The following is a 27,873-nucleotide window of genomic DNA, read 5'->3' on the forward strand; positions in this document are numbered from 1 at the left end:
GTACATGGTATACGTAGTGATAAAATAGTGCATTGCTATTAGCTGCATGGAAGAACGCATGCACAAGAGTTCGGCATTGCCCATTTCTCCATCTGTCTTACGCTTGCGGATGCGAATACGTGTACACTTACGTGTGAATGTAGAACGAACTTAGAGGGTCTTACGTTTCCCTTTCCGTGATACGTATACGTTTGTGTGTCACGGTCAAACGGGCCTAATAATTACTTGCATAGCCGTTTCATAAATAAGTAGGTACATACTTAAAATTAAATGTATAACTCCTGTGCCCAGAAAACTGCTCGTAACTAAATAGGCACTTCGTTAACGATGCTAAGACTTTGCTGCAACTATTTTAGTATACAACGTGTATTTGAGTTAAATTTATTAACATTTCTGAATGCGTACTGCTGTATTTTCGTAAACTTAATACCACACACGTGATGTCACGGAAGTTGTTATTATGGCATAGTTGTAATGCACGTGTTAATGAAGCCTCTATTGTTTTATATAATCATCCTAACTACAATATTAATTTCAACGACAGTTTGTCATTTATTTGGATAAAAAAAAATTATCTTGGTTTTCATCTGAAATAAGTGCATATGGCCTGAACACTAGCGAAGTACGCTGCTTTCAAATAACACTACAACAATTTAAATTACAAAAATTACAATTAAAACTTTTTTATATATCTGGTTATTTACTAAAAATACGTTAATGGAATTTTAAAGAAAATAGACCCTAGTTAACTTTAAAGAAACCGCGTCTCCATGAAGATTCGAACCACAAAACATTTTTCTCTATATTAATCTATACACTGCTAACTAAACATACCCCAGAACAAATGAACAGTAAACACCAAAACGAAAATATTTAACAGAATTAGCATTAAATGTACAAAACAAAAAAGTTTGTTTTACAATAGCATAAAAATTACAATATACAATAAGCGCGGATGTGAGTGTCTTATAGTGCCTGGTTATAATACTACTATAACAACCACGATTTAGTTAATTATTTTGGACAACGCCATTTATGTTTTGAACTGTTAGTCATCTAAAAACCTCCGAAAACCAAATAAATAAATAAAATATTAACAACAGAAAAAAAATAATTTAAAAGAAAAACAAGACCGAGTCAGATGTATTCAAACACAGTCTGAACCAGCAAGGAAAATAAAAATAAATATGGACAATACAACGAAAACATCACAGACCAAATACTTAACCTCAAAAAAACTAGACAGCACAAGAATTCCGTGAAACGAACTTCGTCAAAAATAATGTATTAAACACAGACGAACACAGTGGACATACAGAGAGACAGATTGGATGCAAGCAGACAGAAAAACTGGACAACGCAGCAAACACATAAAGACAACGATGAAAATAAAAAATGCTGTGAACAACACAACGACGACAGCACTAACGAACACAGAAGTTTTTCAATGACATCAGGCACAAACAGTCTGATATGTGTGCACATCGCAGTGACATCGTTATTTAATTATAATTTTAATTGTAACAAAAATTGGAATTCGGTGTTTTTATTTTGGATGTATAATATTTCTACGTGTAATAGTATAAAACAGGTATATTTTAACTGTTACAATATAAAAAGTTCTTTAAATGGTTGTGTATTTTTATTTTCGTCCAAAACAGTCTGTTTGTGCCTGATGGCGGGAACAGATGTCAGTTCCCGAAACGAGGCAACTACTTTCATTGAAAAACTTCTGTGTTTGTTAGTGCTGTCGTTGTTGTGTTGTCCATAGTATTAGTCTGAATGCTCGGTTCGCCCACGCTTTGTTATAATAAGTCCTATAGCATCGATCATACAATTCCGTATTCCTGTAGCTGTCTCGCCAGATGCGCAAAACTGGCATGCGTTTTCAAGAAATGATATAACCACAGAACATTTTTGAAAAGCAGCATAATTATAAATCGGCCCCTTTGCATTACAGTTATTATATTGCGGAAAATACATTTTGTAGGAACAGATTTTTTTTCGTGGCAACCAATAAATAGTTCGTGACTAAACGAATGTAGCACTAATAAACAGTTCAGTGACTGAGTAAATATTATCAATGTTACATATGATCAATAGCGTACCAATCTGCTAAGTTGGTCGATATCGTACTATTAGCCCCACCTCGAAGCTTAGTCGTGTCCCGATTAACCATTTCGTGTTATTATTATTATTGTGTTTTGATGCAGTGTTTACCATTTCCTTGCCTTGAACTTATACTTGCAACATTGCACTTATTCACGGTCACAATAAAATAATTCACCTTCATTCAATAAGTTGACAAAATTAGATTTAAGTACATATGCAGAACTCACAGTCTACTTGACCAATCACTTGCAGTACTGACTGCAAAGGATGCTTTCGCAGTTCTGTCTGGCCGTTCATTAATATGATAACGGCAGTGTACAAATTAAAACAGACCGAGATGTCTGACTGAATTTAAGTCTGCACAGTACTGTATTGTAAATTAAAACTTTTCTGAAACGAGCATTTGAAAGCATCATGGAGAATTACGTAACGGAAGTTAAAGACAAAAAATCTTAAAATGCTTGCGTACCAATGTTATTTCAGTTCAAAAAAGCTAGCGTTCCACTATTTCTTATATTTTTTAATCTTCGTGACATGATAAAGTTATATTATTACAATGCTGTTTACGTAATATATTGAAGTCACTCAACTTAAAGATTAAAGCAGTGTTAATGTTGTTAATCTTGCTACTCTTTCGCCAGAAATTGTAATCTCCATCATCAGGGTAACAGCCATGGTACAAAGAGTGGGAAGGTATACCGTGTAGGTCAGTGGTGAGGGCATATAGTTGAATAAGTAACAATCTAGAGCCACTACGCTGCCAGGAACATGGCAGATTAGATTTTGTCCGTTATCACTCCTCGTTAATATGCCGCACTGTGCGTTCTATAATGGACGTAAAGTTTTTATCATTTCTGAAAGCCGTTGGGTTTGCGAAGACAATATATAAATGTGTGTAAGAGAAGAGACACTGTTAACGTGATCACAGGTTATCACATATTGTGATCGTTGGAACGTTATCAATAGCAGTCATAAAAATTAGAGTTGAATTTATTGTTTAATTAACTTGCGTAAGCGGTAGTATTTCTTTGGTTTATTTATGTTAGTTCTACCTTTGCATTACAATATCAACGGAATGTTCGTGATTATATATATAATCATACATATACATACACACACAAACTCATGCTGTTACAAGCTTTTGGCTTCAGATGGTATATAGTCTATCCCATGAACGAGTGTAGGCCTACTTCTTTACATCTCGTAAAAGTAATTTTAAAAACTAAACGTAGTACCTATTTTATATTCGCAAATATATGATATAACTTGCCACAGGGACGATTAAAGGTGAAACGATGTAAACAGCAAAAGTAACTAAGTAATTTGAAAATAATGATGTCTAAGTGGATGAATAAATAACAATTTTATGAGTAGGGTACTCGAGTCTCATACCCCGAGGGCAGACTGTAACTGGGCGCCCGTTGTCATCTGCATGCCCTGAAGGATGCAGAAGCGACGGAATGAGAACGGGAGATCCCCGGCAACGTCAGAATGCAAAAAATCTCGGATCGCCTTTCGAAGAAATATTGCCTGTTTTGCATCATGTCGCTAAAATAATGACGTAGTCCTCTTAACAACTATATTTCCATTTTTCCCTTCATTATTTTCCCTTATGCCTAAACAATTAATATTGAGCGAATAAACTCCCAACTGGTTCAAACACAACTTCCGAATATGCATTCGAAATATTTAAGGGTACACATTTTCGTACAAGAAAGTTCGAAGTGTGTACTGACCACTATTTGGTTGGATGCTAGGTTCACCATAGGCTCATTCACGCAATTTAACTACCACATCATTAATTCTACTTTTTGTTACAAATTATTTGTATTATTTGTGTTAATACAATATCATAATTTTACCACATATATTTACAATTGGGAGGTATTTGCTAGCAGACTGACTATTGAAATAATGATGTTTTGTTTTCGATTTGCTCTGCAACTAAAACACTAGAAAAAATCAAATGGAATTGACAACCAAAAATGCATCTATTTACACAAAGAATTTTGGTATGTTACTTTACTACTTTAATTAAGGATGATAAGCTGAGGTCGCAACGAGACCTTTGCATTTTTTTATCTTTCTTTATCATGTGCTTATTATAACACAGAAATTGAATTACAGTTTATGAAATTTTATGCCCATAAAATTTGTTTAACGTATTTCGTTTACAACAAGACTACAGACTATGTCAAACTATGTCAATATATTACAATTGATGGTGTAGTCTGAAAAATTACGATTTTAAATGAAAACAATGGCTAAACCTAACATGGTAATTTTCCATTTAAAACAATACGACGAGAACAAATACATCATATTTAATTTATGTAATTTTGTGTTAAATCCATGCAAAACTAATGATAACAATACATTTGGTTCTACAATATGTGATCCAACGAGTTACATCTTTGCTTAACATGTTTCTTCACCAATTTCAGGCCAACCACACATAAGAAAAATTCAGTTTGGTGTTTAGAAACAGATTCAGTTAAAATTTTTTCCTTGCGTATTTACTTTTACAATACAAACTTACAACTATGTACTGAAAATACTTTCCTCCCCTTTTTTTAAAAATGCACATTTGTCGATGTTTTAAGATTTTATGGAAAACGAAACAAACGTAAAATTTTAATAATTTATTTTGAGTAATAATATTATATAAAATATGATTTAAACAATGCTCTCCCAAAACTGTTTACACATAATTTGCAGAGCTAGATGAATAAACAATTTTACCTTTAGAATAAATTTTTATATTTTATGTAGTACGCATTACTTTTAATCCTAATTCTATACGCACAGAGGCGCACCCAGGAATTTTTTTCGGGGGGTGTTTTAAGTTTGTTTTTTTATGAAGGAACACCGGTTTCAAAAATAAAGAGGGGGTCCGGGGGTCCTCTCCCGGGAAAATTTGGATTTCTAGGTGAAAATTTGTGCTATTTAAGAAATTTTTGTATCTAATTATTGAATATACTGCTGGTAGAAAAAAAAATTTTTAGTACGGTACTAAATTTTGTTTTAGACAAGAATCAAACAAAGATACCTTTATCAAACCCAGGGTCTCGTCCGCTCAAAATCAGTATTATTTTAATACCATGAGAATCATAGCATGCATTAAAATCCACATTCTGTGCAACTTAAATCACTGACAATGATGGTTTGCTTTTTACTGCATTCACACACACAAATTAAGTTCACTCTACGAGTAAAAACGAAGGGTATAAAATTCACACATATAATGTCTAGTTAAAACTGCATAAATAAGTCCAAAACTATGCAAAAATTGAGATAAAAGTAGCACACAAACAATTCTTAGTTTTATATAACACAAACTAATTTGTAAAAAAAATTTAAGTAATTCACGGTAGCATACTATAAATGTAATCAGGGGCGCAACAACAGGGGGAGGCAAGGGTATTTTTTTCCCCCTCTGAAACCTTGAAGTGGGGGCAAACGGGGGCAAAGAAAGTGCTGTGTAATCAATTTTTAGATAATAAAACTGCTTAAATAGCACCATTTTCCACCTTGAAATACAAATTTTCCCGGGGGAGGACCCCCGGACCCCCCGCTTCAATAGGGGGGATCGATAATTCTTCATAAATTTAGTTGTTGCGCCCCTGAATGTAATACTACAATAACACTGATCAGCGATCACCAATCTTTACTACTGAAGGCCCGAAGCCAAAGGAAAGGAAAAATATATATCGAAATGAAGTACTAACTACAACTTTTTACACGATGTATTAAAGTTCGCACATTACACACTTTAAAGGTAATATATTATAAATCTTTTACTGGTTATAGTAATTTTGGAAGTCCCTAATTTTCAGGAATACTCTTTTTTTTGTCTAAATCTAATCTAGTATAATACATAGCAAAGTAAATAATTAATACACAGCATCAGTAAAAGAATTGTGTCACTGAATTTGAATGAATTATAAAAATAGACTTGTTCTAATGTTCCGTCTGTCCTTCTAGGAAACGAAAGCCTCATATTTAACAATGCTGCATCAGTTCTGTCAAATACAGTTGATGATACATATTGCAGACATGCTAAATGAAATGTTCGTGGTACACTATTAAAAAACACTACTAAAAAACTATTATTCACGACAAGGCAATATGATTGGTTTGAACGATCAAGCAAGTCTCGAACGTCGAAACTCGAATGATTTCACTTATTCCATTCCAAGTATTCCGTCTGCGCTGCTATAATCTACTGTTAAAGCATGGCTCCATATATCAACTTGCCCCCCCCCCCCCTCCCCCCCCCCAGGTTATCGGCTGACGACGCTCTTGGGCACGGGTGAGTTGGGGACTGGGTTCTGTACTGACAGACCATTTCCTGGAAAATGTGCGCAGGGCAACAGTTGTTTACTCATCGCGAAATACTTGTGAAGACATGCACGCAATCAGTGGGTCGTGCCTGCTCTGTGGTAGGAATTATTCGTCTAGAAATGAGAATTAATGTTTTTGTATTGCACAGTAATGTATGCTCTCTGGCGACTAGAGCCACGTGATATCACAAGTGCCTCTGTCCAACCTGCATTCCTGCCACGAATCTACCCATCATCATGAATTGCAGGTTTACTGTGTTTCATGTAAGTTGTCCGTGTTTTGACGATTCTCTTCCGAGAAAGACGTCCGCCCTCTCCATTATAGTGGTAGTGGTGCTTAATCCTCATACTTCCCGGCTTCTTGAAAAAAAAAAAAAAACAGGGTCTGTGCTCTCTTGTTTGTGTTTACAGGCACTTTTCTCGGAAGAGCAACATAAAAAAAATGGACAATTACTTGAAATACAGTATAGTAGCTGACACACAAATGAGAAATCTATCAATTCCCTGCAAGCCGCTTACCTTCATGTTCAGCATCATAACTAGTTCCTGGCTTTGGTCGTTTGGAGAAGTAGTTCAAAAATTAAAACCATGTTTACGTTTAGACATTCTGATACAGCACTCACTATCAACATCAGTTCTAAAACTCGCGAAGAAGAACACTGCCCAGTTCCCACAATCTTCGGTAATGTTACACGGTAGCCGAAAACAGACTAAGTAAGAGAAAATGAAAATGCATCGACTAACAGAGCGAGGGATAACGATTAGGGGAGGGGGTGCCGGGTAGATATTGCTAGGTGCTGCATGGTAAGCATAGTCTTCTGGCGACACCATAATGTATACGCTGACGTGAAAACATCTCACACAGTTTGGTAGATTGAGCGCTGCCCATAGACCATCGTACCTATTTTTCTGGGACTGGGAATGTTTTTACTTTTTCCATTCTAGATTTTTTCTTCACATTTTCGGAGGGGGTTTAAACCCCCCCCCCCCCCCCAAAAAAAAAAAACCTGGGTGCGCCACTGTATACCCAACTTTTAACGAAATTTCTTTCATTGCATATTTATTACTACCGACACGATTTACACTGATTGTTATTAGGTAAATTTCAAGTAAATAATACCTTTTGTAGCCGAACCCACGGTGCGAATTATGGGAAATTTTATATAGTTTTTCGTTTCATATTCCACAAATACAATTTGTGGACACGATAACTGCTGCAATTTTTTACCAATCACTTCTAAACTGATAAATAAATTCTGAAAGTGGAAAATCTCGATCAAATTCGTTAATAGACAATATCTGACCAAAGTGGTAGAATTGGGGAAGGTTTTTCGAAAACTCGAAAAATCGCTATAACTCCCATAATATTATAAATACCATATTCGTTTGAACGTATTAAAATTTGTACAAGTAATGCAATGAATTTTGGTCTTAGCTATTTTTTTATACGACCAACCATAACTGCAGGGGGTTGATAAAACAAGGGTTTGAGGACAATATAAAAATCATAACTCCCAATGTAGGCATAACTTCGGATCTATGCGATTTTTGTATTATTGTTATGATTTTTATCTAAAACGTTTGTCTAAAACATTTTTGGATTAGAGAAACGTTTTCTGAAAGGGGTCAAAAAATAAGGGCGAATTATTAAAAACAATTCATAAAACGACCTTAGTAGAAACACTACCAAATCCGTTCAAATTTTTTGTTAATCTTTTAATTTTGATCTAAAAATTTAGTCTTATAACATATTTTTATAAGACGAACTTTTTTTAAAGGGGTTATATAAATATGGGTTGGATATAAAAAAACCATTACTCCCTTAGAAGAAACAAATCAGTGCAAATATTTTGTAAAACTTATAATTTTTATCTAAAACTTTTGTATAAAATTATTTTTTACGAGACGAGCCAATATTGCAAGGGGTTAAAAAAACAAGAGTTGGAGAAGGAAAAAAAATCATAGCAAGGTCACAACTTTGGATCCGTACGATTATTGTATTAATTTAATAATTCTAATCTTAAACTTATGTGTAGAAAAATTTTTGATTACACAAAAATTGCTGCAAGGGAATGAAAAAAGTGTGGTATAATTAAAAAAAAATTACACTTCCCTTCTTAGGCATACCATAAAATCCGTTCAAACTGTGCTTAAATCTTATAATATTCATCCAAAACATTTTGTCTAAGAACATTCTTTATAATACAAACCATTGCTGCAAGGGATTTTGAAAACTTTGGTATGGAATATGAGAATAATTAAAAGCTCATTATCATGTACTCTATAGAATTAATTTTTGTTTTTGTTTACATTTTTAGTGTTGCAAATAAGTAGAATAGAAAAGGGGCTCCTGGGACAGGGTTCAGGGTAAGGTGCCTGAGGTGCCGACCGCCATATTGGATTGTAACGTCATGGCGGCAATCTTGGATGCTCGTGACCTTGACCTTGACATTTGACATTCAAAAAGTGCCAAAATTCTACAAATTTGGGCAAAATTTGCCCAAAATTCCTTCAAATTCGCCAAAATTTCCATTTTGTTGGAAAAAAATTCCACCAAAACATTTCAAAAAATTCCACAATTCAAAAATTAGGATTTCGAAAAACCTCAAAAGTAGTTTTGCCTTAGAAAGAACTCAAAATCCTAAAAGCGGCTTAAGAATCCTTAGAGCTAGCCGCTATAAGCCTCAGAGGTCATGACCTTGAAAATAAGGATGCCATGGCAGCCATTTTGAATTATGACGTCACCGTTGCAATTATCGTTACGGCCGCCATCTTTAAAATCTTTATTTACTATCCGATTTTAATATAAAAAAATATTAAACTCTAGAAAAAATTAAATTAATAAAATAACATAAAAAATATTTAAAAATTTACTTTTACGACACCGAGTTCGGAGTCCTCGGTTCGAACCTGGCGAGGGCAAAAAAATAGAAAATGGCGACAGATCCTTCACTCACAGTGGCTGCTGGCATACTGACCCCCACTACTTATTTTAAAGTATATATATCGTCACCTAGTATGACATCATGTCCGCCATCTTGAAAATCCGTAGTTTTTATGTTAGAAAAACGGGAAAAAATTTAAAAATGATTAAAAAAATTAATCAATCGAATTAAATAATAAAAATCTTTAGAAATACCTTTGCACTTTTTGCTACGACCACCATATTGAAAATCCGTAATTTTAAAGCTAGAGATTCGAGAAAAATTTCAAAATTCATCAAATAAATATGTAAGCAATATACTGATTGATTCGATCGTTTCATGTCCTTGGTTCTATCTTTGGTTAATGTAAAAAAAATATTACAATTATTTAAAAAAAAATAATTTCAATAAATCATGATCAAAATTCTTAAAGAGGCTAAAAATCCTCTACTACCATCATCCTAAAAGTCATCATGTCCGCCATCTTGGAAATTCGTAATTATTTAGCTATAACTCGGGAAAATTTTCAAAGTTCATTAAATAAATTTGCAACTAATAAAATGATTAGTTAGATTGACTTAGAACCTTGGTACGATTCGGAATGACGATGAAAACAAAATTAAACATAACAACAATTCAACAAAATAGTGACAGGTTCGATAAATAAAGCAACACATGTTCTTTTTACATAATTTCTATTCTACTACAGGATCACTTGCGAAAGCCAGCAATATTATAAACATTTAGGTCCGCATAGGCGTGAAATGACTAATTCTTATCTCCAATCGCCTTATACTAGACAGAGTCCAACCAGAACCTTTACAGACATAGTCCTCCTCTTCTTGACAGAGTTTCTGGATACCGTTTTTAACAGTTTGCTTCACATCGTCAGAATTGTAAATTACTGCAGCCGATGTCTTGAATGCACACTTCTTCACTTCGTCTTCGAATGGATACGGCTTTCCATATATACAGTCCAACCACAAGTTATATTTTAATGGACCGTTTGTTGCTACGTCAGCAGTAAGCTGATTGATTATGTCCTCTATGATATCATCAAGAAAAATACAAATGTCTTTCGACTCACCTAACGTATTTAGATAATAGTAGTCTTTCAATGTTCCACGAAATGCAGACTGCGCCAAGTAGAACCCATTATCATTCACTTGTAATGCGCCGAACACAGTCTTAGGTTTATTTTCATGTTCAGACGTCATACCAATCGGTTGCTGCACATCGGTTTTCTTGCTTGTTCTCTTACGAGTCTCCAATATAAAGCGAGGAGTTTAAATTTCTACAGGTAGTTCTTCAGTAGACTCACGGACTTTACCGTTGCATTTTTTCACATGTCGCAAACTATCAATACGTGTAAACCATTCATGACACTCATCACAGCGAAACTTTATACGAGAAGGATTCTTCTTACATTTACTCCGTTCATGTCTTCGTGCTACATGAGCAAATGCGAACGACATATCGCAGTAGCTGCAAGGATACCGGGGTGATGAAGACGAGCCTTTCAGTCCCGATAAAGATACTAACGTTGCCGCAGTTGCGCCATCTCCAGGCATACTCTTATGAACATCAATGCATCGTTGTTGCACCGAAACCTTTACTTTCTGCCGCGCAGCAGGACCTTTGCATGTCTTCATGTGCGTTTTCATATTATCTTGTCTTGCAAATTGCTTGTGACATTTCTCACAAACAATCATTTTACGATAAAGGTTCTTGACACATTCTCTCTTCTCATGCTGTCGATCATTGCTGTTGTTTGTGAAAATCTTGTCACAGTAACAGCACCGATGTTCGTTAGTCGTTGTTGAATCACCAATCATTGAAGTCTGCATCGAGGGTGAAACGAAGTTCGTCGAGATTTCCTGTGTAGCAAGCACCACCGGCATTAATGTCTCTTCTGCTGGTGGTATCTCGACTGTTGAAGTCTCCTCCAGTGTTGACGTTGACGTTGCCAACGGAATTTGCCCCACCATCGTCGTCGCTGAATTAATGGTTCCCGTAGACGATGGTACAACCTCCATCAAGTTCGACGTTAAAGACGGTAAAGATGCCATCGAGTTCACAAGAACAGGCAATTACACGACTTATGCACCAGTAGCATCAAACTAAATGATCATTACACCGTCGACGTCAGTAAAAAACTGAGCGACCTGCTGTCTAGGACTCGCTTATATACATGCACCGGATGGAATAATTCACTAGTCAAATCAAGAACCATTTACTATAATACTCGAGTCAAAACTACATTTAAAAAAGAAGCACGCCAAAATAAGGTAACACATTTGGAAGCAAATTCCAGTTTTATTATTTTATCCTTCAACCCATCATCCCAAACTAAATTAAATCATCTTAGTAATAGTAAAAAAAATCAACAAAGTTCCTTTCATTTAATCTTAGGAACCGCATCATCCTTTCTACCTATAGTTTAGTTTCTTGAGCCCAAGAATCTTTCATTATATACCATGCAGTGTTCTTCAAGCGATGTGGTATACCACCATTTATACATACAAATCTATCCTATCAATGATTTGTTTACACATAAAAAAACCTTCACGTTATTTTTACATGTTTTATTAAATTATCACTTCGACTAAAATAATTACCACTCATAGTAATTTCTACAAAGAACTCTTTTCCCAAGACATTTTAACCATCATTTTTGAAAACAACCATGTCCCTTCTATATCACAAAGGAAAGTAGGGTAGAGGAGATAGGTCAAACAAGTGCTAGTCTCTTATAGGGTAAGGAACAGGTGTTCGATACCTATCTCAGACATTGTAGCATCTATGTATTTGTCTTACCTCATGTAGAAATATATATTCCAATGCATACGAATTTAAACTTATCCCCGTGCGTCTAGTCAAAAGTACCTAAATTCAAGCACGTTAACCTCAAAGAAAATTAAAAAGATTGTCAAGGATAGAGACAGAGACTACACGATCGAAACACGCCTACCATCACCTGCAAATTAACATTGACCCCTCGCGCGGGAGTTGCAAGCTTGCATTTTATTTTATGTAGATGAAGGAAAATGAGTGTCGAAGTTGGAAAGAGTATGTATAAATGAGTGTCGATGATGGAAAATGAGTATTGAATTGAGTGTCTATGATGGAAAATGAGTGTAGGATTGAGTGTCGAAGATGGAAAATGAGTGACTAATATTGAGTGTCGATGATAGAAAATTAGTCTCGAATTTAGTGACGATGATGGAAAATGAGTGTAGAATTGAGTGCTTATAATGTGATATGAGTGTCAGTGATGGCAAATGAGTGAAGAATTAACTTGCATCCAGCACTGTGTATGTGTAGCTAGGTTCTGAAGGGTCAATGGATTCCTGGTCCTATATAAATGTAAACTTTGCTAACATGTTCACTGTCAGGATTATTTAACTAGCCGCCGGTATGCTGTAAAATGTTCGAATGTAAATGAATAATTGGTTGTTAATTGACTTCTTTTAGTTTCTGTGTGCTGAGTGTAGCTGAGTAGACTGATGGAAGTAAGTGAGGAGCTTAATGTAGAATGGACTTGTGTTGATGGATATGATGGTGTCTACTGTATGTGCTTAAATCGAATGCTGGTGGTCTGATAATATGTTGGGTTATTTACGAAGATATTTATACACGTGTGCTATGACAAGCATATAAATGTCTAGTAAATTTATAGAGTAGGTCTCTTGTTTCGGAGACTTTTGTCGTAAGGCTTGAGAAGGATCGACTCTGAATGCTTAGGAATTCGAAGATGCTTGGTACTGAGCAAATCTTGGCTGTAGATATATCAACACTGAAGGTCCCCTGAACTGTAGATGAGAGGTACAAAAAATAATTGACTTGTACATAGCCTGGTATCGGATAAAATAATTTTGTCATATGTTGTAGACATTAGGGGTCAGTTGGAGGTTATGTGTAGCTGTACATATTAAATTTAAATTTGAGTAGTTTAAATTATGTTTGGATTCTGAAAGTTCCATTGTTCAGAGACTCTTGGTCCTTCTAGTAAGTCTAAATGAACCGTGTGTGTAGGATGTGCAATTAGTTGTTTCAATATATAATTTAAACTTGTATTCCTTTAAATTTCTAAAAAAAATTTAAGTAATGACAATTGAACGTGTGTTGACTTGAGTATTATTCAAGCGGACACTGTTATTTAAGCGAGTCATAGACAGCAGGTCCGTCAGTCCACCTCTTGTAGTGGTACAGTGCAGATCTGTTGGATTGACTTGTCTGCATATAAGTCCGATATATGAATATTCATGTGTATCCGAACTCATTGGTAGCAACGTCGACATCGGTACAAATCCCAATGGTGGCGGGCTCAACGGCTGCAGAGATCTTGGCGGAGGGTCTCGCGTCTTCACCGGGGTCCCTGACGACGGAGGCGATGATGACGAAGCAGATCCCGATTACAACGATGAGGGACGCTCCAAAGATTCCGATGGTAACGAGGCTACCGTCTCCAGAGATCCCGATGATGACTGTATCTACTGACTCTTCACTCCAAGAGACTTCAATGTGTGCATTATCAACAGCGGAGGAGACTCCGATACCTGTAACTACTCCTCATTTGGCAAATAAAATTTTTTGTGTGCATTTCCCAGCTTCTGCATCAGTCGTGTATACTTCCGATTCTTTGACATCCATTACAGATGATCTGTCAATGTCGACTGGGAAATCTCCAGCTCATGCAACATACGGGACTTCGCCGCCTACAACGGCAGTGCACATTGAAAGTAATATACTTTCCGAGACGTCGGTGACTCTAGGTCTAACGAGGAGACATCTGTGTACGTACTGCGACAAAAGTTTAAAATACCGTCAACATGCAAGAAGACATGAAAATCATGTCTGTAGAAGAAACGCTAAACGTGTGACATTTCCGTGTGACCAATGTGGTGTACATTTCACAAACAAAAGTAATTTGATTAGGCATTGTAAAAGCAAAGTTCATTTGCAAGTTGGACATCGGGGAAGCGATGGTAATTGCGATGAATTTCTGTATCAGTGCCGCTACTGTGGTAAACGTTTTGAACGATTACGAAGTACACGCATCCATGAAAATAATGGCTGCAGAAGAAATCTTGACCGTGTAAAATTTCTGTGTGAGAAGTGCGGTGTACAGGTTACACGAAAAGTTTACTTGAAAAAACATTATAAGTTTTGTAAAGGTGGGTTTCTAGCATCATCTCTGGTCCTCTAAGGTGTTACACTCCTGATCTGATGTAGCGTGATCTGTATGAATTAGATGTATTTTGTCACTTTTAAAACGAAATAATTTATTTTAATAAAAATGAATGTTGCAAGGACTGAAAAATGTATACGATATATATATACCGTGTCAGATTTCTTTGTATAAAAATGTAAAATTTTAAATAAATTATTGAATTAAAGAATTTTTCATTTATTTTTCCTAACCTATATCGTTTATCTAAATGTAATAAACTAAATGTGACACGTAATTTTGGTAGAATTTGTAATGCGCGTTTTGTCTAGTTTGTGTGTATTATTTTTTTTACCAATAATGCTGAAGACAGTTTTTTTTTTGCTAAAATTATTTTTGTCTGAGTATGTCATCTGCATTCTTAAAATTTTTTTATGGGTGATGTTTTGGTAATGTGTTGGTACAGGTAATACCGTAACATTAGAGCAAACCTGACGTCGATGGTGTAAGGATCGCCTAGTTTGATTCTACTGGTGCATAAGTCATGTAATTGCCTGTTCTTGTGAACTCGATGGCATCTTTACCGTCTTTAACGTCGAACTCGATGGAGGTTGTACCATCGTCTACGGGAACCATGACTTCAGCGACGACGATGGTGGGGCAAATTCCGTTGGCAACGTCAACGTCAACACTGGAGGAGACTTCAACAGTCGAGATACCACCAGCAGAAGAGACTTTAATGTCGGTGGTGCTGGCTACACAGGAAATCTCGACGAACTTCGTTTCACCCTCGATGCAGACTTCAATGATTGGTGATTCAACAACGACTAACGAACATCGGTGCTGTTACTGTGACAAGATTTTCACAAACAACAGCAATGATCGACAGCATGAGAAGAGAGAATTTGTCAAGAACCTTTATCGTAAAATGATTGTTTGTGAGAAATGTCACAAGCAATTTGCAAGACAAGATAATATGAAAACGCACATGAAGACATGCAAAGGTCCTGCTGCGCGGCAGAAAGTAAAGGTTTCGGTGCAACAACGATGCATTGATGTTCATAAGAGTATGCCTGAAGATGGCGCAACTGCGGCAACGTTAGTATCTTTATCGGGACTGAAAGGCTCGTCTTCATCACCCCGGTATCCTTGCAGCTACTGCGATATGTCGTTCGCATTTGCTCATGTAGCACGAAGACATGAACGGAGTAAATGTAAGAAGAATCCTTCTCGTATAAAGTTTCGCTGTGATGAGTGTCATGAATGGTTTACACGTATTGATAGTTTGCGACAACATGTGAAAAAATGCAACGGTAAAGTCCGTGAGTCTACTGAAGAACTACCTGTAGAAATTTAAACTCCTCGCTTTATATTGGAGACTCGTAAGAGAACAAGCTAGAAAACCGATGTGCAGAAACCGATTGGTATGGCGTCTGAACATGAAAATAAACCTAAGACTGTGTTCGGCGCATTACAAGTGAATGATAATGGGTTCTACTTGGCGCAGTATGCATTTCGTGGAACATTGAAAGACTACTATTATCTAAATACGTTAGGTGAGTCGAAAGACATTTGTAATTTTCTTGATGATATCAGAGAGGACATAATAAATCAGCTTACTGCTGACGTAGCAACAAACGGTCCATTAAAATATAACTTGTGGTTGGACTGTATATATGGAAAGCCGTATCCATTCGAAGACGAAGTGAAGAAGTGTGCATTCAAGACATCGGCTGCAGTAATTTAATATTCTGACAATGTGAAGCAAACTGTTAAAAACGGTATCCAGAAACTCTGTCAAGAAGAGGAGGACTTTGTATGTAAAGGTTCTGGTTGGACTCTGTCTAATATAAGCCGATTGGAGATAAGAATTAGTCAATTCACGCCTATGCGGACCTAAATGTTTATAATATTTGCTGGCTTTCGCAAGTGAACCTGTAGTAGAATAGAAATTATGTAAAAAGAACATGTGTTGCTTTATTTATCGAACCTGTCACTATTACGTTGAATTGTTGTTATGTTTAATTTTGTTTTCATCGTCATTCCGAATCGTACCAAGGACCTAAGTCAATCTAACTAATCATTTTATTAGTTGCAAATTTATTTAATGAACTTTGAAAATTTTCCCGAGTTATAGCTAAATAATTACGAATTTCCAAGATGGTGGACATGATGACTTTTAGGATGATGGTAGTAGAGGATTTTTAGCCTCTTTAAGAATTTTGATCATGATTTATTGAAATTATTATTTTTTAAATAATTGTAATATTTTTTTTACATTAACCAAAGATAGAACCCAGGACAGGAAACGATCGAATCAATCAGTATATTGCTTACAAATTTATTTGATGAATTTTGAAATTTTTCTCGAATCTCTAGCTTTAAAATTACGGATTTTCAATATGGTGGTCGTAGCAAAAAGTGCAAAGGTATTTCTAAAGATTTTTATTATTTAATTCGATTGATTAATTTTTTTAATCATTTTTAAATTTTTTCCCGTTTTTCTAACATAAAAACTACGGATTTTCAAGATGGCGGACATGATGTCATACTAGGTGACGATATATATACTTTGACATAAGTGGTGGGGGTCAGTATGCCAGCAGCCACTGTGAGGGAAGGATTGGTCGCCATTTTTTATTTTTTGCCCTCGCCAGTTTCGAACCGAGGACTCAGAACTCGGTGTCGTTAAAGTAAATTTTTAAATATTTTTTATTAAAATTTTATTAATTTAATTTTTTTTATAATTTAGATTTTTTTATATTAAAATCGGATAGTAAATAAAGATTTTAAAGATAGCGGTCGTAACGATAATTGCAACGGTGACGTCATGATTCAAAATGGCTGCCATGGCATCCTTATTTTCAAGGTCATGACCTCGGAGGCTTAGAGCGACTAGCTCTAAGGATGCTTAAGCCGCTTTCAGGATTTTGAGTTTTTCTAAGGCGAAACGACTTTTGAGGTTTTTCGAAATCCTAATTTTTGAATTGTGTAATTTTTGAGATATTTCGATGGAATTGTTTTCCAAAAAAATGGAAATTTAGGCGATTTTTAAGGAATTTTGGGCAAATTTTGCCTAATTTTGGAGAATTTTGGCACTTTTTGAAGGTCAAATGTCAAGGTCAAGGTCAAAGGTCACGACCATACAAGATGGCCGCTGTGACGTCACAATCCAATATGGCGGTCGGCACCTCGGCACCTCACCCTGAACCCTGTCCCAGGAGCCCCTTTTCTATACTACTCAAATATTTTCCTACGTAAATTTTGTTACAAACCATTACTGTGTGGTGTGGGAATAAAAACTATATAAATCTAAAAATGTTATTACTTTTTTAACAAATATATTTAATAAACTTTAGAAAAATTTTAAAACGTTAAGCTGAAATAATTTTTGATAAAAAGAACAATAAAAACCGAAGTTGGGATTTAAAAAAACAATACCTAACCTTAATAAGTATCCATTTAAAGGAATTTTATTTTTATTACCTTTTTTTAATATTACCTTAAAACTTTGTCCAAAGGATATTTTTGTACGATCACGTATTAGTGGCAAGGATGAAAAGTAGTGTTTGAAGGTTGAAAACAATTACATAACTACTTAGTAGGTACAATATTAAATTCGTTTAGACATTAAATTCTTAATGCATTGAGTTGAGAAAAAAAAACATTAAAAATAGTTTCGCTATCTGGAATGCAAGAAAATGTTTAGTCGGACATTTTTTAATATTGTATAAAATATCTATAATAGGATGTTATGTACATTAAGTTTTTAAAATGTTCCAGGAGTTTGTAAATATCTTCAAATCCCTTACACTTTGAAATCTACGTATGCATGTAGGCTTTGTCGAAATAAATTGTTTATATCTATTTTCAGATGCACACGAGATAGTGACATAAATTAATCATCATCCAGTCTCAACAAGTTTCCAATTCCAAATTAATATGTTTCAAAAGGTAATATCAATACTAACTTTTAATATATTATCTTCGAAATATTTTTTGGATTTTTTTTAAAATAGATGTTTCCTAATGCATAATGATAAACACAATAAAAACAAATTTAAATGGAAAATTAGTAAATTCACTTTGAAAAATTTAATGCATAAAGTGGCTTACTTACATTCTGCACTTAACGATTCAAATGTTACTAGGTGTTTTAAATTACCTGGAATACAAATTGAAACCAAATTACAAAATTTGCATCTTCGTTTTGCTGATGACGTGCCATATAACATGTATATTTTCTTTGAAATTTTATCCAAATCGGCTGCAACAAAAGACCTAACTATAAAATGTGTTCAACAATATATTTTTTTTTTTTTACTAAAGCATTTTGGAACAAATGTTGAAACTTATACAATTTTTATTTCTATAAATTTAGCAATATTATGCATGCAGAAAAAATTCTCTTTTCTTTATTTAAAATGCTTCGCAATAAAAAATCAGATACATCAAGTTACGGTTAGGTTTGTTAAGGCCTCCTAGATTTATTATATATATTTAAATGAAATTATTTACATTAAGAAGATTAACGGATATTATTGTTGGCAAAACAGTTCACAATTATACTGACAAATTTGGACGTCGTTTGACTAAATGGTTTTTGATTTATGGCGAGTTGAGTTTGACAGATTTTTTGATGCGCGTGAACATGTACTGCACGCGCTAGCAACTGACGATCAAAAATAGCGGACGCGCATACACACTCCTTGCGTCTTACGCATCCCAGCTACGTCACAGGACGAGATCGCCCTCCCTCCCCCCCGCCATTCTGTTTTGCTCTTCATAACGGCCCAACCCAACCCCAACCGCTCTAGCCAGACACAGTGGCGGCATCTAATACTGCTTGATTGACAGCAGCTACCCAGCTACGACAGAGCGCTCTATGAGGATATTCTTGAATTGTTTGAAAGGCTATTCTGTGACCTCCGTGGCTCCTCCTCGACTTTGTCATTTCCTCCTTCCATCTCCGGGCTGTCGCTCACTCTTAAGGAGCCCTATACACGAACAGTTTTGCCTTCAGTTCGGATAATAAGGTCTAACTGAGAGAGTGCCGCCTGTTCTACCTTCACCTACACACCTGCAGTTACGACTGTCAGTTCACGTTCATCAGCACACCTTGCGAACTGGTCGAGTGAACACACGTTGAAACAGTTCGTGGGGAAAATATCATGCGATGATAAAATATGTGTATCAAAAATGGGCATAATTACATACATGTATATATAAAAAAAACTCACTTGCAGCTTTAAAATATGGTATATTCTCAAAAAAATGGAAAATGTTGCATGTATGGGAGAAACAAACAATTCAAATGGAAAATTAATCTTATAAAATATATTTTGACCATTTCGCTGTAGTACAATAAAATAGAGGGTGAACAGGCGCCACTGTTTAAATTCCCAAAGTCCAACAGTCCCTAATATCTGCCAGTTCTACCTAACACGTGCCACTATTGTAATTCTCACAGTCCAAAAGTCCCAACTCTCTGTTGGGCGACATCCTTATACTAGTCAGTTCCGCATGACAGGCACCACTGTTGTAATACTCCCAGTCCAACAGTCCCAAATATCATTCAGGCTGAAGACTCATGCACATTTTTTCGTTCTGACAGGTGCCAGATTTGTAATACTCCCAGTCAAACAATTCCGACTATCGGCTGTGTTGCAGCTTTATACTCGTCAGTTCCGCCTGGCATTTACAACTGTTGTTATTCCTACGGTCCAACAGTCCCGACCATAGGCCGGGTGGTAAACTTATTAATTTCAGTTCCGTCTGACAGTTGCCATTGTTGTATTTCCCACAGTCCAACATTCTCGACTATCTACCGGCCTACAACCTAATTCATATTAGTTTATACTGACAGTGCAGGCCTGAGCAGGCCGCTCGGTAGCCCGAATTGTGCGCCTGTGAGGTCTTTAGACAGAGTTAAAGTATTAGGTATTATTTACTTGTCTGGCTGCCCCAGTAATAATGGTGTAATTACCTGTAGTAATGCGATGTCGTTGACTGGAATGGTGTTGTTTGAGATATAGTGGAAATCCTCGTGCAGTATTATTCTTCTGACCAGCCGCACAGTGGTGAGGTTGCCGAGATAGATGCTGCCTGCCACCACCACCAGCTGGTGGGCCACCGCTCTGCATCACAGCCGCCATATTGCAATAAATCAAGGGTGTGACGTGTTTAAACAACTCCTAACTGTTCATTTAAGTGGCCTGCCTAGTCATGAGTGGTTTTATGCAATGGTAGTTGGTGCTTCTAGCATGGTATCGCCTCTAACTGCAAGGCTTGTGAGCAGTCTTCTCATCGTACATGGAGCAACTGTGTGTTTTGAATGGAAAACATAACATTAAGTGGCCAAGTAATAAAGATAAAGGTGTAAGGCAGATCCCCTGAGTCATTTTAAGAATCTCTCCTAGGAATTTCATAACCTAATATTATAATGAAAAAACCATGTTTCGGCCATTTAAATTCTTCTAATAATATAGTTTTAAAATGGTGTCTGTAAACAGAACTACCTCAGGGAATTTTAAAATTCTTTTTGTAAGCAGACAACATTCGGATATCTTGAGCAGTTTTAAGAACGCATGTTTTTTCTGAAGCTCTGCACACTGTACTTATGTGTGTCCAGGTAACTGCGGGCTATCGGCCTTCCATATGTACTAATTTATTATGAGTTAGTATTTGATATGTGCCGATAATGCGGCATTTCGGCACCATTATTTCTAATAATAATAAAAAATTATATTATTTCCTAAATTAATTTTTTTATCTAAACTTATATGCCTAGTTTTTAAAAAACTTCTTCGGCCCAGTGTACGGCCGGACCCATGTTTCTTCGGTGTAGTGCACTCATGCCCCTTTTATTTTTCTGACTCGTCAACCGCAATTTTCTCCGGCTAGTCTTAGCCAAGCAGCCGGCTTCATATTTTTCCCGCTTGGAGCCATGCCCCGGGTGTTGGTAGCCAACACCGTCGTGTAGCAAAACGCTTGCGGAAGGCAACCTGCCACCCAGCACCCCTTCCGAGAGACAGCCTGACATCGGCGTCTTTCGCGAATAACTCCGGTCAGGTTCAACAACGCCCAAGCACGTCTGTGTCTCCAGTTGAGGTCCATTCCCACCCCGCCCGCGATTCTCTCCAGCCCCCCCCCCCCCCCGGGTCCTCCCTTGCCAAAGGTGCTGTGAGCCAAAGACCCCCGATGACCCGGACTGCCCGTCCGAGCGCGATTGGTCGCCAGTATGGGGCGCGACGTTTGAAAAGACTCGCACCCGGGTCTACTGTACTTCATGCCCGCGACATCTAGCGAGAGTGGCCAGACTAACGGGCAGCTTCCCCTTCTCTCCGCCAGAGGGCAGCACGGCCCTCGTCCCTCCGAGCCAGCCGTAAGGGATCGACTCGGATCCAACTCGAGAGGTCGTTCCCCACTCGTCGTTACTCGTGACTCGCCAGGGCAAGGCAGTGGGAGGCGTCATCACCAACCGCCCCCCCCCCCCCCTCTTTGATGGGCGCAGTCACTTTCTTTAATTAGGCGCGCCGACGCCATTTTTGGACATTTGGCGGGCAGCATCTGGACCGTACGGACCAGGCGTCGCGATTCGCGAGAGTCTGCCACTGTATTATTTCCAAGACGCGGCACTACGAAATGTAGTCTCGAACGTCAAGGCATAGATGCCTTATTTTTCGTATTTTTAAAATTGGCTGCCCGTACTAGTTTTTTTTTTTGTATCTAAATTTTTTTACTGTTCTCGTCATGGCTACCATGGACTTCCGCGCCGGGAGTTTCCAACTCTACTACTGGAGCCAGACAACGTGACTTTACCCCGCTGTTTTGGGTAAGTGATCATCATATCTCCCCCCCCCCCCTCCCTTTCGCCTTTCCCTGGGCGTAGTCTTGCCCAGCTTTAGCCACCTGTTAACCAGTCTAAGCAATTTGGGACTTTGGTTACAGGCGGGGTCCAAGAATTAGATCCAAGAATTAGATCCAAGAATAAAATTCAAGAATTAGGACGGATCTTCGCCGCCAAAATTAGCAGTCCGTGATTGGGCTCATGGAGTCACAAGATTTCTCCCCACACCGGTCGACATACAAGTGACTTCAGAAATCGACTTCTTCTGGACTTTAATCTACAAAAACATCCGGTGCCAGGACCGCCAGTTTTCAGGACATATTAGTTGGTTAAATTCATTTTAAAAGCAAATTAAAAATGTAATTATCTTTGTTTTGAGCCTGCGAGCTCTCGTAAGAACAGGGCCGTGTTTAAGAGATATGGTTGTTTTTCTTTTTATATGTATTTTGTTGCCCAGGGGCTCCCTTCTGTTTGTAATTAATGTATTTTAATACATGTGTGCTTAAAGATAAAAAAATTAAAAGAAAATACTAAGTAAATAATTTTAGTAAAAGGGCAGTTGTATAAATCAAACCAGCATTTTTTTATTTCATTATTATTCATCCTCGATCCACATAGCCTCTTAGAATTACTAGTAAGTTATAAGTAAATTCCTTTGTACTACAGTAGTATATAATAGGGCATCCGAGATCAGGCTTCAGGCTGTGGTGCTTGGTGCCGAGCCACATCGCTGATTCTTACGTCACGGTGGCCATCTTGGATGAGCGTAATGGGACACAGCATAATGGGACAAGTAGTACCTTGACCTTGACCCTGGCGACCATTTTGGATCCGCCATCTTGGATCTGCCATTTTGGATGACGTAATTTAGTTTTATAGAACATTCTGGCATTTTGTTTTCCGCCATTTTGAATTATGACGTCACCGTTGCAATTTCCGTTATGGCCGCCATCTTTAACTTTGTTATTTATTATCCGAATTTAATGAAAAAAATTTTAAATTAGTAAAAAAATTAAATTAATTAAATTTTAATAAAAAAATATTTTAAAAAACAAACATTTACGACATGGAGTTCGGAGACCTCGGTTCGAACCCGGTGAGGGCAAAAAAAATGGCGACAGATCCTTTCCCCACTGTGGATGCAGGCAGACTGACCCCCACCACTTCTTTCATAGCATATATATCATCAGGTAGTATGACATAATGTCCGCCATCTTGAAAATCCGTAATTTTTATGTTAGAAAATCGGTAAAAATTTTAAATATCATTAAAAAAATTTATCAATCGAATTAAAAAGTAAAAATCTTAAAAAACACCGTTGCACTTTTCGTGACGGCCGCCATCTTGAAAATCCATAATTTTAATGCTAGAGATTCGAGAAAAATTCCCAAAATTCATCAAAAAAATTACTAATAAGAAAACTGATTTATTAGTTCGATTCCTGTTCTTGGTTCGAAACTGCTAAGAGCAAAAAAACAATGGAACCTTCCTCCACAGAAGCCACCTACAGACCGAACTACCGCCACCAATACCAAGGTATACAGGTATATACCGTCAGCTGGTATGACGACATGTCTGCCATCTTGTCTTCATCTGCTGGATACCACCATCTTGTTTTCGTCTGCTAGAGTGTGCTGATACCATGTTAGTATAATTTTCAGGTCACCATACCTTTATCCTCAACTGTTGGCATTGAACTTTGTCCTTGACCTTGAACTATGATGTTGACCTATAAATTTGACCTTGACCTTGAAATTTAACCTTGACCTTGTCCTCCGTGCAGTGTTGCTTGGCGGGTCCAACAGAGAAATGAAGGTAGATTCCCCCCACCATGTGGTCCTGGAGGAGGCGGAGCTAGCGCTTCCGCCGGTGAGCGGATATGCGCTTACAAATTTTTTCCCCTTCCGCCTAAGACGCACACAAACGTTTCTCGCGGTCATCACCTGGCGGCGGCGTAATATACATTAGTTTCCTCTCCCAGCACTGTCGAACTGTATTCATTTTGATGTTTTTAATTATAAACTTTTTTATAAATGTAGAAAATTTTAATTTTAAATTTTTTTTTATACATGTAACACATTATTATTTTGAATACAAACTTTTTTATACATGTAACACATTATTTTAAATATAAACTTTTTTATAAATGTAAATAATTTCTATATTGGAATTTTTCCCTGCTACTTTTTAATAACTAATAATATTTAATGTGAAACTAGAATATTTAATATTTTTTTAAACTTTAATTTAGCATAGTTATGGAGGATTAATATAAACATACACACATACATTAGATTTATTTTATTTCCTACAATTCCCCGTCTGGTACCAGACGAATACAGAGGACGCATTTCAATGTAGAGGTGTAGTTCATTAGATAAAGTTCTGCTTGTATATTTTCTCTATAGTCTCACACACAACATATAAATTTTTATGGGCGATAAAAATATAACACGTAATTTTAAGTCACTGATGATTATGATTAGTTAGTACACACCTGGTTCACATAATAGTTTTGATATAGCTACGGAACAATAACTGTCGCAACAAGGAGTGACAACACTTGAACACTGCAAATATCTCACGCTATACTTGACATCACGCAGATCACCGTTCTTCTTCGGAGAACTCTGGTATGGAGCGATGGCTATCCGTACACTTCAGCACGGGATTATGTTGCGGTAGCGATGGCGACGGTGTAGACTTAGCAGAATTTGACGATCGACGTGATGCAATTGACGTTAGTGGCGTCAATGGTCTCGTCAGGGTGGAAGATGACAAAGATGGTGATCCGTCACGAGATGTAGCAGGCTCTCGGGCAGCACCAGCAATGGTGGTGTGGGGAGATGTCGACTCACGTGATGGTCCATGGTTCACGAACTGACGAGAGCCCGCCTCTCCAAACCCTTGACGGGCAGACTCTACTGGTGAGTGGTCACGTTCGGGGGATCGACCCCATGGCTCGTCTCGCGACCAGCGACGTCCCTGTCCTCTGCAGCACTCGATGGCATACCAATTGAGTAGGTACGTTTCCTCGTCTTCTTCATTGCTTATATCGTCAATAAGTATGTACGTAGAGGACTCCAGCATCCATGGGTCGACGATTAATTTTTTCGTTGACATGTTAGTTGCTGCAAAGACCTCGATGCTGGCAATGAGGAGAGGAGATGGAGTGATGCTTTAGAAGAACACTAGTGCTGCACGGTGTCGATGACGGCTGTGGCCCTACTTTCCTCGCAGAGTGCAATCACCTTGGCTGTTATGTAGTTGGTGATCATTACGTCGATCGGGTCCGGATGTAATTGGTTAATCACTTCGTTAATGTTCATTACGGTTTCGTAAACGTCGGTTATGTCGTAAAAGTAGTATGTAAATGGGGATTCTAAAACAGGCGTCAGGCGGTGGAACTGTGTGTCCTTTCCGCCATCTTGGATTGTGACGTACAGCGGCCATTTTTGACTCAAAATTCCTCAAAATTCCTCAAAATTGACTCAAAATTCCTCAAAATTGACTCAAAATGACTCAAAAATTCCCGTTTTCGAGGGAAAAATTCCCGTTTCGAGGGAAAATTTCCCGTTTTATTCCGTAAAAATCCCAGCAGCTAGAAATGTCCATATGTAGGCTTAAGCATCCATGTCTACAGCCTCAGATAAGCCTCATCATGGATGTGACCTTGACCTTTGACCTTGACCTTGACCCCCATGGCCATTTTGGATCCGCCATCTTGGATGTCGTAATTGTGTTTTCTAGAACATTCCGGCATTGTGTAATCCGCCATTTTGAATTATGACGTCACCGTTGCAATTTTCGTTACGCCCGCCATCTTTAACTTTTTTATTTATTATCCGATTTTAATGGAAAAAATTTTAAAATTCATAAAAAATCCATTTAATAAAATTTTTATAAAAATATTTAAAAAACATACTTTTACGACACGGAGTTCGGAGTCCTCGCTTCGAACCCGACGGGTGCAAAAAAAATTAAAAATGGCGACCGATCCTTCCCCCCGCAGTGGGTACTGGCATACTGACTCCCATCAATTTTTTCAAATCATATATATCGTCACCTAGTATGACGTCATGTCCGCCATCTTGTCTTCATTGCTGGAGACCACCATCTTGTTTTCACCCGCTAGAGTGTACCGATACCATGTTAGTATAATTTTCTGGGCACCATACCATTGTCCTCAACTGTTGGCATTAAACTTTGTCATTGACCTTGAACTTTGACCTTGTTCTTGAACTTTGACCTGTCCTTGAACTTTGACCTTGAACTTTGACCTTGACCTTTAAATTTGACCTTGACCTTGACCTTGAAATTTGACCTTGACCTTAAAATTTTACCGTGACCTTGATCTTTGACTTTTAACCTTGATGAACATCATGGATCCGTCATTGTATGTTCAGTACATGCTACCAGGAGCTACCACATGCTAGCGATCATTGCCATCATCATGTTTTCGTCTGCTGGAGGACACCATCTTGTGTGTACTCGTCTTACCATCATGATAGTTTTATTATAACCTGATACAGTGCACTAATCATTTATTACTGAGGTGCCCGCCATCTTGAAATCATGTAATTATTTAGTTAGAAATGCGGGGAAAATTCCAAAAGTCACCGAAAAAATCAATAATTAATTTTCAAATTGAATCGATGGATTCCTGTCCACGGTTCGATTCCTGACCAGTGACAGTTGTAACTAATTATTAAATAAATTTTAGATTCTGTTTTCCATTACCTTTCGTGGAGTTAATTAATCATTCACTCTACGAAAAAAACTCAAGCCAATATACCTGACCAACGAATTAATACATTGCCGATTAGCCTATTATGAAAGTCTAATTTTTCAATAATCTGAATAACCTATAAGCCGTTCATGTACAAAACCACACATATAGACCAATTAATTGCCTTCAGTCCATGAGACCGAGTCATGTCATTATCAGACGTATAGACTAGTCATTTCAGGTCCGCATGACCTTCTTCGTTAGCTAATTATATTCAATTAATCCGTCGTGACATTTTTTATACTTACTAAAGGACCAAGTGACCTTGAAAAATATTTTAGTAACACCAAGAGGTTTTTAAACTAGTAAATATTTAATCACTACATTTTGTACTACGCACAATCAACAAAAAAGGAAGCACCGACAACGAAAAGGAAGCACCATCAACGAAAAGGCCGCACCACCATCGAAAAGGCAGCTCATTTTGAAGCACCGACAACGAAAAGGCAGCACCGCCAACGAAAAGGAAGCACATTTGGAAGCACCGATAAAGAAAAGGCAGCACCGCCAACGAAAAGGAAGCACATTTGGAAGCACCGACACCGAAAAGGCAGCACCGGCATCGAAAAGGAAGCACATTTAGAAGCACCGACACCGAAAAGGCAGCACCGGCATCGAAAAGGAAGCACATTTGGAAGCACCGACTAGAAAAGGCAGCACCGCCAACGAAAAGGAAGCACATTTGG

The 27,873-nt window shown here is 37.3% G+C and overlaps 1 protein-coding gene across 1 annotated transcript in view; it reads right to left on the reverse strand.

The window, feature by feature from the left end:
* LOC134531360 (trypsin-4-like) overlaps positions 1–27,873 on the reverse strand; it is a 178,056-nt gene that overhangs the window by 53,763 nt on the left and 96,420 nt on the right. The window contains exon 5 of the mRNA XM_063367059.1: positions 20,536–20,686. Coding sequence (XP_063223129.1) covers positions 20,536–20,686 — 151 coding nt within the window. The remainder of the gene's footprint in view (positions 1–20,535; positions 20,687–27,873) is intronic.

Source organism: Bacillus rossius, chromosome 3 (assembly GCF_032445375.1).
Source record: "Bacillus rossius redtenbacheri isolate Brsri chromosome 3, Brsri_v3, whole genome shotgun sequence".
Lineage (NCBI taxonomy): Eukaryota > Metazoa > Arthropoda > Insecta > Phasmatodea > Bacillidae > Bacillus > Bacillus rossius.